Raw genomic sequence first — 13,244 nt, 5'->3', positions numbered from 1 at the left:
TAATTATTTTAATATGTTCCCGAAGGTAACTATTTATTCATATGTTTGTACTCTTGTGGGGGCAGCCATCTTTATTTTTATTTTTCATACTGCTTTTGGACCATTTGGACTAGGTCGTGGACTACTTCGCTGATTTAAGCTTTTTTTTTTTTAATAAAATGGTTAAAGTGGATTGTGTGGAAGAGTTGTTATTTCAATAAAATAAATTTCTTTATGTCTCTGTTTTTCAATACTTCATTATTGCCTTAGTAATGGCAGCTGTCTGTTTGAGAGCGTCCATTACTAAGAAGGGGCTTAGTGTTAGCCAGTAAAAAAGCTGCAACTAACCCCTATTATTACCCCGGTACCCACCGCCACCAGGAGTACTGGGAAGAGCCGGGTACGATTGAGCACCCGACCGTCTGAAGTGAAGGGCGGGTACTGGGGTGGCCGCAGGCTGGTAATATCAGGCTCTGAATGGCCAAAAACCATGGCTCTTCCCACCCTGTTGATGCTAGGCTGATGCTGCTTTATTGTATCTGGCTGGTTATGAAAAATGGAGGGGATCTCATGTAATTTTTTTTCTATTATTATTTTTTTTTTTTAAATGACGTGGGGTTCCCGCTATTTTTCATAACCAGCCAGATACAATAAAGCAGCTGCAGCCTAGCATTACCAGGGTGGAAACGGCCACTGTTTTTGTCCCTTCCCAGCCTGGTAAAATCAGCCTGTGGCCGCCCTGCTGCCTTACTGTCGCTTCAGATGGTCGGGTACTGGATCGTACTCCCCTCGCGGCAGTGAGAACCGGGGTAATAATAGGGGTTAGTGATAGCCTTTTTACTGGCTAACACTAGGCCCCTTCTTAGTAATGGACGCTCTCAATCAGACAGCATCCATTACTAAGGCCATAATAAAGTATTAAAAAAAACAGACATAAGAAACATTTTTTTTTTTTTAAATCTAAACTCCCCTATGCAACACTCTTTCAACATTTTAAGTTTAAAAAAAAAAAAAATCATCGAAGTAGTCCAATGAATCTACGATGTAGTCCAAACGATCCAGCGGAACCTACCAAAAATAAGTTAGCAGTATAAAATTTCAAAAAACTTCAAATTTGCCACAATAGAAACTAGAGGTCAAGGTCAAATAATTCCCCTTCATGTAACTGCTACCTATCAACTGAAAAGTACAAGAAAGTCTAATTCCCAGGTGAGGCTTTCTTGTACTCTGCTAACAAGAAACGCTTTTCCTCCTGGCGGATGATTTTTCCGTAGCGGTGTTAGGGGGACAAACTCGCCAATTGCCCAGTGCCCCCAGAATGGGCCGCTACTCTTGGGCCAGTGCTGTGTGCTTGCCCCCCAGACTAAAATTTGACAGCCAACCCCTGGCTATTGGCTCCCTGCTCTGCCGTTTGCTCTTGTAGGCCACAGCCTGGTTTAGACCTGAGGTCTACAAGAGATCGGGAGCACGCTGATGACGTCAACTGCCCGGCACGATGACGTCACTGCATCATGCCGTCCACGCCGGGCCACTGAACTCAGTTAAAAATCATAAGTCAATTAGGTAATAAAAAGGGGGCATAGAAGATGCGTTAAACCATTTTCAGTGATAATGCTGCGTTGTTGATCTATGATAATAAAGTAACACAGTAAGAAGAATTCCTTACATCTTTTCTATAAATGAAACAGCACTTTACAAATAAACAACAAATGTTTTCCTATTTAAAAAAAAATGTATATATTGCGTGTTTGTTGTGTAAAGCTAGTAATGAGAAATCTCGGATAGATTGGGGGGGGGGGGGGGTCTTTTTATAGTTCGACTCAGGTATCAGAGGGGCTAGGTTCACCCCTGCCTCGACCCTAGCTAAAGTTGTGGAAAAATGGGGTGCTAGAGGTGAAATTGTGCCGTCTGGTTGTTTCTTTCTCTCTGTATCATAGGATCAGATCATTACAGATACACCCATTTTCTGTATATGTGTGTACTTATGTACATATTAGATATGGAAACTCAGCCTGCAAAATCAATAATGTTTGCATACAAAGAAGGATAGGAATTTGATGAGTTTTGACGAGTTATGATCTAATCTGTATGCAATGCAATACTAACTACTAGAATTGTATAGTAAATGCAAAAGACAAGGAAATGACTGCTGGCACATAGCCATATTCTCTTTGCTGGAAAATATAAGAGACTGCCAAATTCTGAAAAGAAAACGTATCCACGTCTATAATTGAGAAATGTGCATACTCATGTCTGTGGGACAATGAGTTCCTGTCCTGCTTTTAACATAGTTTCTCCACTCTGATTCTATCCTTGACCACACATGACATATTATAAGAGCTGCAGAGTGTCTACATCCATACAGCAAAAAAGAGGAAGCCACTCTGTTCTCACTTAAATGGGTTGTCCAATCTCAGCAAATAATGTTAATTTTTTGTATAATTTAAGGGACATAAAACAAAGAGTCATTATGGTATTCACTCAAAATGGATTGAAGTCAGCAGCGGGGTACCACAAGGATCGGCGTTAGGCCCAATTCTTTTTACTCTCTTTATTAATGACCTCGTGGATGGGTTGGATAGTAAGCTGTCAGTTTTTGCTGACGATGCAAAACTTTGTAGGGTACTTAAAACTCAGCTTGACTATAAAATATTACAGAAAGACCTAGATAAGCTGGCAGCATGGGCAATTTAATGTTGATAAATGTAAAGTAATTCCCCTCATGCATAATGCAATGTCAAATACAGAAGATCAAAGTCAAAGTGACGATTTTTTTATCATTGGGGTCAAGTGACGTCAACGGAAAACTAGATCTGGACGCTGCAAATCCAACAAAAAAAAAGAGGTCTAAGGAACAGGCCATTGACTTGACAAATAAACCTATGAAGAGATTCTATCGGAAACATTAAATGAGAATAATTCCCTTCAAATGTAAACATATCTATGCACGAATTAACCCAATATGGGAGGTTGGTTTTGGAACGGGGTCTTACCTTTGGACCCATGAATACTTTGGATAGATTCGAACTGGTTAAGGATGTTTATTTATTTTGTAGGCTATTATCCTTTAAGTGGTTATATGATCAACAAGAACTAGCACATGAAATTCAGCGTGAGGACAGACAGGTCTGTAATGACCTGCTAAATTTACTACAGGAGATCGAACATCCCACGGGTAGGAAACCATTTCCTTTACAAAGGCACTCTACTTATACTGTACCGTTGAAGTTGTTTCCTTCCCTTCTTATGTTTTTTTATATGGTCTGTAAGGACATACGAAAACTCACAACAAACCATGTTAAGGGTCGAAACATTTCCAGATTGGAACAACAGGCCATATTGTCTTTACAAAGTAACCCCAAATTTTTGATAAAAGAGGCTGACAAAGGTGGGAATATTGTACTTTGGCTGATAGAGATGTACACTTCTGAAGCAAAATGTCAACTGTTGAATTGTATGTTTTATGCATCACTGCCATCTGATCCCACAAATGTATTTCAACAGAGGTTTCGTAAACTACTACAATCAGCACATACATAATTTTTGATGGTAGAGGATCCAGTGGTTGCCAGATTTTATTTGCTACCAAAGATACATAAAAACATATATAATCCACCAGGTAGACCCATTGTGGTGGGTATTGGAAGCCTTTGTGAACTAGCCTTTGTATTTTTGGATGTCTTCTTACAGCCTGTATTTCAACAGAAGTTTCGTAAACTACTACAATCAGCACATACATAATTTTTGATGGTAGAGGATCCAGTGGTTGCCACATTTTATTTGCTACCAAAGATACATAAAAACAAATATAATCCACCAGGTAGACCCATTGTGGTGGGTATTGGAAGCCTTTGTGAACTAGCCTTTGTATTTTTGGATGTCTTCTTACAGCCTTTGGTTCTTAAATTACCCTCATATCTTAGGGACTCATCTAATTTTATCCAAGAACTAGATGATTTGGTGTTACCAGCAGAAACTCTTCTCGTAACTTGTGATGTTAAATCTCTGTGTGTGAATATAGCCCATCTGGATGGTATACGGGCAGTGACCACTTTTCTTGGCGAGGACGAGACCATTGATGACATGCGTAAGTCTTTTTTGATATATCTGTTGGAGTTTATCCTATTTTATAAGTATTTTGTGTTTGATAGAACTTTTATCGCCAAGTCTCTGGCACTGCAAAGGGCGCCCAATGTGCCCCATTCTATGCCAACCTGTTTTTGGGTTGGTGGAAGAGGGAGCAGGTACTCCACTTGGCATGAATAACATGGGTGTGTTATTAAATGGTATCGTTATATTGCCAATGTGCTATTTTTCTGGACAGGACCAGAAGAGACCTGTCTGTCTTTTATTGACACTCTGAATTAAAACCCTTAGCATATTCAGCTGACACACAATGTCTCCAGGTCAATGGTCGAGTTCTTGGACATGAAGATCCAACAAACAGGAGGACGTGTCACAACAGATTTATTCAGAAAGGATACGGCAACCAACAATCTACTTCAATTCAGCAGCTTTCATCTTCAACACGTAAAAACAGGAATACCTACTGGTCAGCTTCCACGGTTACGACGTACCTGTACTTTTCATGATTTCCGCAAAGCAGTTTCGGATTTGAGGAATCGCCTGGAAACACGTGGCTACCCCCGTAAGGCCATTTTTCTGGCTTACAAGAAAGCCAGGACTAGTGAAAGGAATGATTTACTTCTTCACAAATTTCGACCCCCTAATCAAAAGGTGAGGATATTTACTACTTTTAACAATCAGTGGTGTAAAATCACTGGGCCATTTTGGGACTTGATGCTCATCCTTCAAGATACGTCCTTGATAAACCACTATTAGTGGCCAAAAGGGCTCCAATCTTTAGGATATATTATCACAGAGTCACTTTTCATGACCCACTACAACACTTGGGAGGGGTTTTTCGACAAAAGGTTCCTTCCCGTTTGGCAATTGAAGTGTTTGTTAACTCATGACTCTAACTACGACTTCTCAAAACCCACGAGATGGGACCAACTACCCTCTGAAGCATTACATTAACTGTAGAACTAATTGTGTGATCTATGTGATTGCTTGCTCTTGTCCCAAACTCCTTCTCAGTCAGACAACTCATTTCAGTGCCCGGTTTGACCAAGCATACACCCCCAAGAAGTGTATTTCTGTTGATGAGTCCCTGGTACATTTTAAAGGGAGGCTTCAATTCCGCCAGTACCTGCCGAGTAAGAGGGCAATGTATTTCGTGAAAATGTATAAGTTGTGCGAGAATGCATCAGGGTATACATACAAATTTAGAATATATGAAGGGAAGGACAGCAGTATTCAGCCCCCAGAATGCCCCCCCTTACTGGAAATTAACGCAAAAATTGTGTGGGATTTGGTGCACCCACTGCTGGACCAGGGTTACCACCTCTACCTGGATAATTTTTATACCAGCATCCCACTCTTCAAGTGACTCGCTTCCAGAAGTACTGTGGCATGCAGCACTGCTAGAAAAAAACCTGAGAGGCCACCCTAAGACTCAGCTTGGGCAAACGCTCAGAAGGGGTGAGAGCAGGGCACAATCTAGCATCAATATATTGTGTGTAAAGTACAAGGACAAGAGAGATGTCCTTGTATTGACAACAATGCATGGCCAGACCAGTACCCATGTACCTGTACAAGGTACCAGTACAGAGACCCCCAAACCAGACTGCATCCTGGACTACAATAGGTACATGGGAGGGGTGGACTTGTCAGATAAAGTCCTGAAGCCCTACAGCGCCATGCGGAAATCGAGGGTGTGGTATAAGAAGCTGGCCGTGCACATCATACAGATGGCATTATACAATGCGTACGTGCTACATCGATGTACAGGCCAGAGGGGAAGTTTCCTGGAATTTCAAGAGGTGGTTATCAAGAACCTAATCTTTAGAGACCAGGAAGGGGGGGGCACCCAGTACTTCTGGAAGCGAGCCCACACGCATAGTACCAGGGCAACATTTTCCAGGAGAAGTTCCCCAAACTGGCAAGAAGGAAACAAGTCAAAAGAGGTGCAGTCTGCTCAAAGAGGGGGATAAGGAGGGAAACAATATACCAATGCGACATGTCTCCCGAAAAACAGTGCTCTGTATGAAAGATTGTTTTAGAATTTATCATACATCCCTTGATTTTTAATTTACCCTGATGAACTCATCTTTCCCTTCTGAGCCCTGCTATGTGCCCAGGCAGCAGATAGCAGAAACATGTAGGGTCATTGCTGTACCCGGGAGAATCCACTTTACGGTTTATGGGGTGTATATCTCCGATGGCACATGCTGGCCACAATATATCAGACACTGACATGGCATATATATGTAGAAAATTACAAATCTCACTCTGCACCATCTGCTGCACATTATCTTTTACACAGTACCTGTGGGGTCAAAATGCTCACTACACCTCTAGATGAATGTCTTAAGGGGTGTAGTTTTTAAAATGGGTTTCAACTGTACTGGTACCTCAGGGGCTTCTGCATACATGACTTAGCACCAGAAAAGCTCCAGTAGGCCAAATGGGGGTCCTTTCCTTCTCAGCCCTGCCATGTGCCCAGGCAGCAGATAACAGCCACATGTAGGGTATTGCCGTACCCGGGAGAACCCACATTACAGTTTATGGGGTGTATATCACCAATGGCACATGTTGGGCACAATATATGGGACACTGGCATGGCATATATATAGAAAAAATTGCAGATCTCACTCTGCACCATCTGCAGCGCATTATCTTTTACTTACACAATACCTGTGGGGTCAAAATGCTCACTACACAGATGAATGTCTTAAGGTGTGTAGTTTTTAAAATGGGGTCACTTCTCAGGGGTTTCAACTGTACTGGTACCTCAGGGACTTCTGCATACATGACTTAGCACCAGAAAAGCTCCTTTCCTTCTGAGCCCTCCCATGGGCCCAAACGGCAGTTTATCACCACAAATCGGGTATTGCCACACTCAGGACAAATTAGGCAACAAAATGGGTTACTTTATTCCTTGTGAAAATAAGACACTTTGGACCAAAACTGCATCTTATTGGAAAAAAATTCATTTTTTTTAATTCACAGCCCAATTCAAATAAATTCTGTGAAAAAATTGTGGGGTCTAAATGGTCACAACACCCATAAATGAATTCCTTGAGGGGTGTAGTTTCCAAAATGTGGTCACTACTGGTGGGTTTCCATTGCTTTGATACCTCTGGGGCTCTGAAAATGCGACATGGCACCCGAAAAACCAATCCAGCAAAATCTGAACTTCAACAAACACATAGCGCTCCTTTCCTTCTGAGCCCTCCCATGGGCCCAAATGGCATTTATCACCACAAATGGGTTATTGCTGACTCAGGAGAAATTGGGCAACAAAATGGGGCATTTTGTTCCCTGTGAAAATAAGAAATTTTGATCAAAAATTACATCTTATTGGAAAAAAATTCATTTTTTTAATTTCACAGCCCAATTCAAATACGTGCTGTGAAAAAACTGTGGGGTCAAAATGGTGACAACAACCATAAATGGATTCCTTGAGGGGTGTAGTTTCCAAAATGGGATAACTTTTTGGGGATTCCTAATGTTTTGGCACTTCAACACCTCTTCAAACCTGGCATGCTGCCTAAAATATATTCTAATAAAAAAAAGAGGCTCCAAAATGCACTAGGTGCTTCTTTAATTCTGGGGCTTGTGTTTTAGTCCACGAGCACACTAGAGCCACATGTGGGACATTTCTAAAAACTGTAGAATTTGGACAATACATATTTAGTAGTGTTTCTCTGGTAAAACCTTCTGTGTTACAGAAAGAAATGGAAAAAAATGGAAATTCAGCAAGAAAAATGAAATTTGCAAATTTCACCTCCACTTTGCTTTAATTCCTGTGAAATGCCTAAAACGTTCTAAATGCTGTTTTGAATACTTTGAGGCGTCTAGTTTTTAAAATGGGGTGTTTATGGGGGTTTCTAATACATAGGCCCTTCAAAGCCACTTCAGAACTGAAGAGGTACCTTAAAAAAAAGGCTTTTGAAATTTTCTTAAAAATATGAGAAATTAATGTTTAGATTCTAAGCCGTGTAACGTCCAAGAAAAATAAAAGAATGTTCAGAAAATGATGCAAATCTAAAGTAGACATATGGGAAATGTTAATTAGTAACTATTGTGTGTGGCCCCTGAGCCTTAAGGCCAAAAACAAAGCTGCGTCCTTAAGGGGTTAAAGCTATGTTGAATTGTTTTTATTGCGTAAAAGTAGTAAAACATAAACAAAAAAACTTGCTCTCTCTTTATTTCTTTCTCTCTCATATCACTGTGATCGTAAGGACCTGTAGTTTAAAGTAAATATGTAATTTGTACTGCACAGTAAATGGTGTGAAATCAAATCCCAAAAAACAAAGATGAAATTGCTGTTTTATGGGTTCCCTACTCTCTCTTTACATGGATTTTGCCTTTGTGATCTCTCTTTCTCTCTCTGGGGGACTCTCCTTCTTCTTTAATACAGTGTACTCTGCTGTGTACAAGCTCCTCCATCCCTTCCTGCTGGAATCTGTAACACTGAGAAAAAGGTTGGCAAGAGCAGAGTGCAGATGATGTCAGCGCTGTGCTAACAGCAGCCAGGAGCAGAATGCTCTGGATCTATGTCAGAAGCAGCAGCACAGTCAGCCACGTGGCGGCCTGGCACAGATACTAAACAGGAAAATGGTAGGAAACTTATAATAAAGACTATTTAAAAAACTGCTTCATTTTGCATTTAGGAAGCAAATGTAAAATAATAATAATAACAATGATGAAAAAAATCTGTGAAAAGTAGTCCATAGCCTTTAAAGTCCAAAATAGGCCACATCTTTAAGGGGTTATAGGGGACCTGTCATATCAAGGAGGCTGTTATAAAAATATTATAAATTTTTTGTTGACTACATATTTGTTTACATATGTGAAATCTGCATTGTATTCTATTTCTCAAACAGTTTAGACATCCTAAAGTAGCCACTCTGGATGCAGAACTACATGTCTTATGTACTACATGTCTAGAAGTAACATTAAACAGAAGCTGAATGCACAAGTCATTAAAAAACAGCAAATATAGCAATTCAAAATCTTTTTGAAATATTTTTTTTGCATTTTCCACTAATGATAAACTAAATACCTTTGGAATTTTGGCATATTTTCCAAATCGTGTGTCTCGGATACTGGTCAGTTCAATAAATTCAATTTCCTGTAAAATGGATTTAAAAAAGATAAAATGAAACCATAGTTAGGAATATAACATGGAGGATATGTGGCATAACCGACAAAAGTTTCAATAACTGGGGAGACTAAAGCGTCTTTATATTCAAACATTAAGGTACAGAAGACTAGTTATCTCCTATAGAAAAAAAAAACAACAAACTGACGTATTTATTATCTGATGCTTACAAAGAAATAACATATTCTGCAGCGCTGTACAAATATTATACATTTATATGGTTCATCGGTTTGATTCTATACTCCTTCATAATGTAACATGACTAAGCATGACACAATATTTTTCTTACAGACTCTTATGATAAGAAAAATTGCTTAACCCGTTAGTGACCGGCCCATCGTGTTTCTACGTCGGTCACTAACGGGCCTTATTCCGATGCCACAGACTTTTTACGTCGCAGCATCGGAATAAGTTTACAGAGCAGGGAGCTGTCAAATCTTCTGCTCTCAGCTGCTAGAGGGCTGGGAGCGTCCCTGCTCTGCCGTGTGAGATCGATATAAGTATCGATCTCACCCGTTTAACCCCTCAGATGCGGTGCTCAATAGCGAGCACCGCATCTAAGTGGTTTTGGAGAGAGGGAGGGAGCTCCCTCTCTCCCCCACCGACACCCGGCAATATGATCGCCGAGTGTCTGTGTCTCCAATGGCAGCCGGGGGTCTAATAAAGGCCCCCAGGTCTGCCTGGAGTGAATGCCTGCTAGATCATGCCGCAGGCATGACCTAGCAGATGCCTGTCCGTGTTAAACGGACAGGCAGTAATACACTGCAATACAAAAGTATTGCAGTGTATTATAATAGCGATCGCAGAATCGCATATCATAGTCCCCTAATGGGACTAGTAAAAAAGTGAAAAAAAAGTTTAATAAAGTTAATTTAAAAAAAAAAAGTGAAAAAAAATGAAAAACCCAGCTTTTCCCCTCACAAAATGCTTTACTATTAAAAAAACAAAATAAAGTTAAAAAGTTACACATATTTGGTATCGCCGCGTCCGTAACGACCCCGACTATAAATCTATTACATTATTTAACCCGCACGGTGAACGGCGTAAAAAAATTAATTTAAAAACTATGGAAAAATTGCTGTTTTCTGTGAATACTGACTTTAAAAAAATGTGATAAAAAGTGATCAAAAAGTCGCATCTACTCCAAAATGGTACCAATGAAAAGTACAAGTCTTCCCGCAAAAAAAAAGCCCTCATACAACCGCATCGGCGAAAAAATAAAAACGTTACGGCTTTTCAAATATGGAGACACAAAAACAAATAATTTTGAAAAAAAAGCGTTTTTACTGTGTAAAAGTAGTAAAACATACAAAAACTATACAAATTTATCGTTGCAATCGTAACAACCCGCTGAATAAAGTTATTGTGTTATTTATATCTCACAGTAAACGGCGTAGATTTAAGACGCGAAAAAGAGTGGCGAAATTTCAGGTTTTTTTCTATTTCCCCCCAAATAAAAGTTAATCAAAGTTAATCAATAAATAATATGTCCCCCAAAATGGTGCTATTGAAAAGTACAACTTGTCCCGCAAAAAACAAGATCTTACACAGCTTTTTCGACGCAAAAATAAAAACGTTATAGCTCTTGGAATGCGACGATGGAAAAACTTAAAAAATGGCCTGGTCATTAAGGTCCAAAATAGGCTGGTCATTAAGGGGTTAAAGGTGAGTATAAACCCATAGAATTCTATGGGCATTAATATTACGGATCCATATTATAAGGGCCCTACTCAGCAGAGCTGCTGTTTTGGAATGAGCCCTATATCTGACATGAGCGGGTGCTAGTTCCCGCTTTGGGACATATTTATCTGTAATTGAGATCTTGTGGGTACTATCACTGTACGCACAATATCAGCGGGAGTAGCACGGCTGTCATACGGGATGGGGGATATCTTGATTCCAGCAGTTTAACCCTCGGATGCCGCCGTCATTAACAACAACGGCATCTAAGGTGTTTAACAGAGCCCACCCTGCGATGCAATCGCCTGTCAGTGATAAACGGACAAGCAGTAATGCTTTGGAATACTGAGTATTCCAAAGCATTATGCAAGCGATCAAAGATTCACTGCATTGAGTCCTCTAATGGGACAAAAAAAAGTAAGATGGAGTTTTTAAAAGTTTAATAAAATGTAAAAAGTACCCCCCAAAAAAATACACAACAAAAACCTTTTTTTATAAAAGATTATTAGATTTTTTTTCAATGATTCCCTTTAAACACAAACTAAATGTTATCTACAGCCGCAATCGTAACGACCCGTAAAACAAACATAACTCACTAGTTATACTGAACAGTGCATGGCGTAAAAAAAAAAAAAAAAAAACAACAATGGCGGAATTAAGGGTTTTGCTTTCCCTTCAAAAATAAATACAAATGAATCAATAAATTATATGTACCACAAAATGATACTAATAAAAACTAAAACTCATCCCACAAAAATCAAACCATTAGTCAAACTGCACAGTGCATGGCATAACAAAACGAAAAAAAAAAAAAAAACAATGGCAGAATTACAGGTTTTTTTTACATTCCCTTTCCCCAAAAAATTTATGAAAGCTGATCAATAAATTATATGTACCCAAAATGGGTGCCAATGAAAAACAAAACTGGCCTTGCAGAAAACAACCCCTCAAACAGTTACATCAAGGGGAAAAAAAAAAGTATGGCTCTTGGAATGTGAGGATGAAAACAAGTGAAAAACTGGTTTGGTCATTAAAGTGTAATTGATCTTTCAACAAACCTCTGACATGTAATAGTGACATGTAGAAGTTTTTATCGGTAGGGGTCCGAGCACTGAGACCCCCACCGATCGCTAAAATCGGCACTTAGTTTCTGATCGTCTTTTTTCAGAAAGCCGATGTAGAGATGTACGGACCCACACACTTTCTATTGAGCCCATATACAGCTACATCAGCTTTCCGAGAAAAGCCGATCACAAACCAAGCGGCTCTGCACTCACCCGAGTGGGGGTCTCAGTGCTCTGACACCCACCGATCAAAACTTCTGACATGTCACTATGACATGAAAGTTTAGTTATTATTTAAATCCCAAACAGGCCAGGTCGTTAGGAAAATTATTGTCACAAAATAATGGTGAGTCTCATGAAATGCTCATTTTAATATCAAGCAGGAAAACTTTGAGAAAACATCATACATCAATTCTTAGGCTATGTTCACACACATTTGCTGTCATTTACAGCGTGATCACGCGAGATTACGCTTGCTGTGCTGTAAATCCCACACAAACGTTACCGAAGTGTCGGGATTGGGAATAGACGTCACGTCCTGGCTGGAGGTGATGTCTATTAACTCTCAAGACACTTCAGTAAAGTTAGTGTGTGTGTATGTGACTGCACATAGTGATCTAGTAAGATCACTATGTGCAGAGTAAATGAATGGAGAGAAGTGTATGACGCTGATTAGTCAGCGTCATACACTCCTCTGTACAATGCCCACTTGGTCAAAAAGTAAAACACGGCCAGTTGTCTATTAAGAAAGTCATTAGCATAAAACTAAAATAGGTCTAAAATAGGTCATAACCGTCAAAAATGATCGTTTTTCTAAATAAAAAACACTGATGTAATCTACATTACAGCGCCGATCACATTATGTACAAGATAGGGCACTTATAATGTGGTGATAGAGCCTCTTTAAGCCCCATGGGGGGTTACCTTCCTCTGGATTTACATAGCAGGAGAATAGGTAGAACTGGTTGGACTTCAGCAACTCCTCTAATGAACTTTACTTTTGCAATATATGTTTATCTAATACGATCTACATATCAGAGATGATTTTATGCACATTAGGAATCATTAAGATCTTGCATATTATAGACACACTGTAGAGCTTTGGGACAAGAAGTAATATGTTGTATCATTAGACACTAGAGTCAGTAGAATAATAAAATCTATAGAGGGTGCAGACATAGTAGCTGCACCCAGGTCCAAGGTGGTCCAAGCGGGTCCAAAAGCTCCTCTATCCCATAAGAAGACATCAGTATTATGAATGGCACATGGTAGGTGGGGGCTCTGTTACA

The 13,244-nt window shown here is 39.7% G+C and overlaps 1 protein-coding gene across 1 annotated transcript in view; it reads right to left on the bottom strand.

The window, feature by feature from the left end:
• Positions 1 to 13,244, bottom strand: part of PLCB2 (phospholipase C beta 2) — a 207,257-nt gene that overhangs the window by 186,595 nt on the left and 7,418 nt on the right. The window contains exon 3 of the mRNA XM_075843498.1: positions 9,113 to 9,181. Coding sequence (XP_075699613.1) covers positions 9,113 to 9,181 — 69 coding nt within the window. The remainder of the gene's footprint in view (positions 1 to 9,112; positions 9,182 to 13,244) is intronic.

This window comes from Rhinoderma darwinii, chromosome 12 (genome assembly GCF_050947455.1).
Source record: "Rhinoderma darwinii isolate aRhiDar2 chromosome 12, aRhiDar2.hap1, whole genome shotgun sequence".
Taxonomy (NCBI): Eukaryota; Metazoa; Chordata; class Amphibia; order Anura; family Rhinodermatidae; genus Rhinoderma; species Rhinoderma darwinii.
This window is presented reverse-complemented; position numbering and strand designations above follow the sequence as displayed.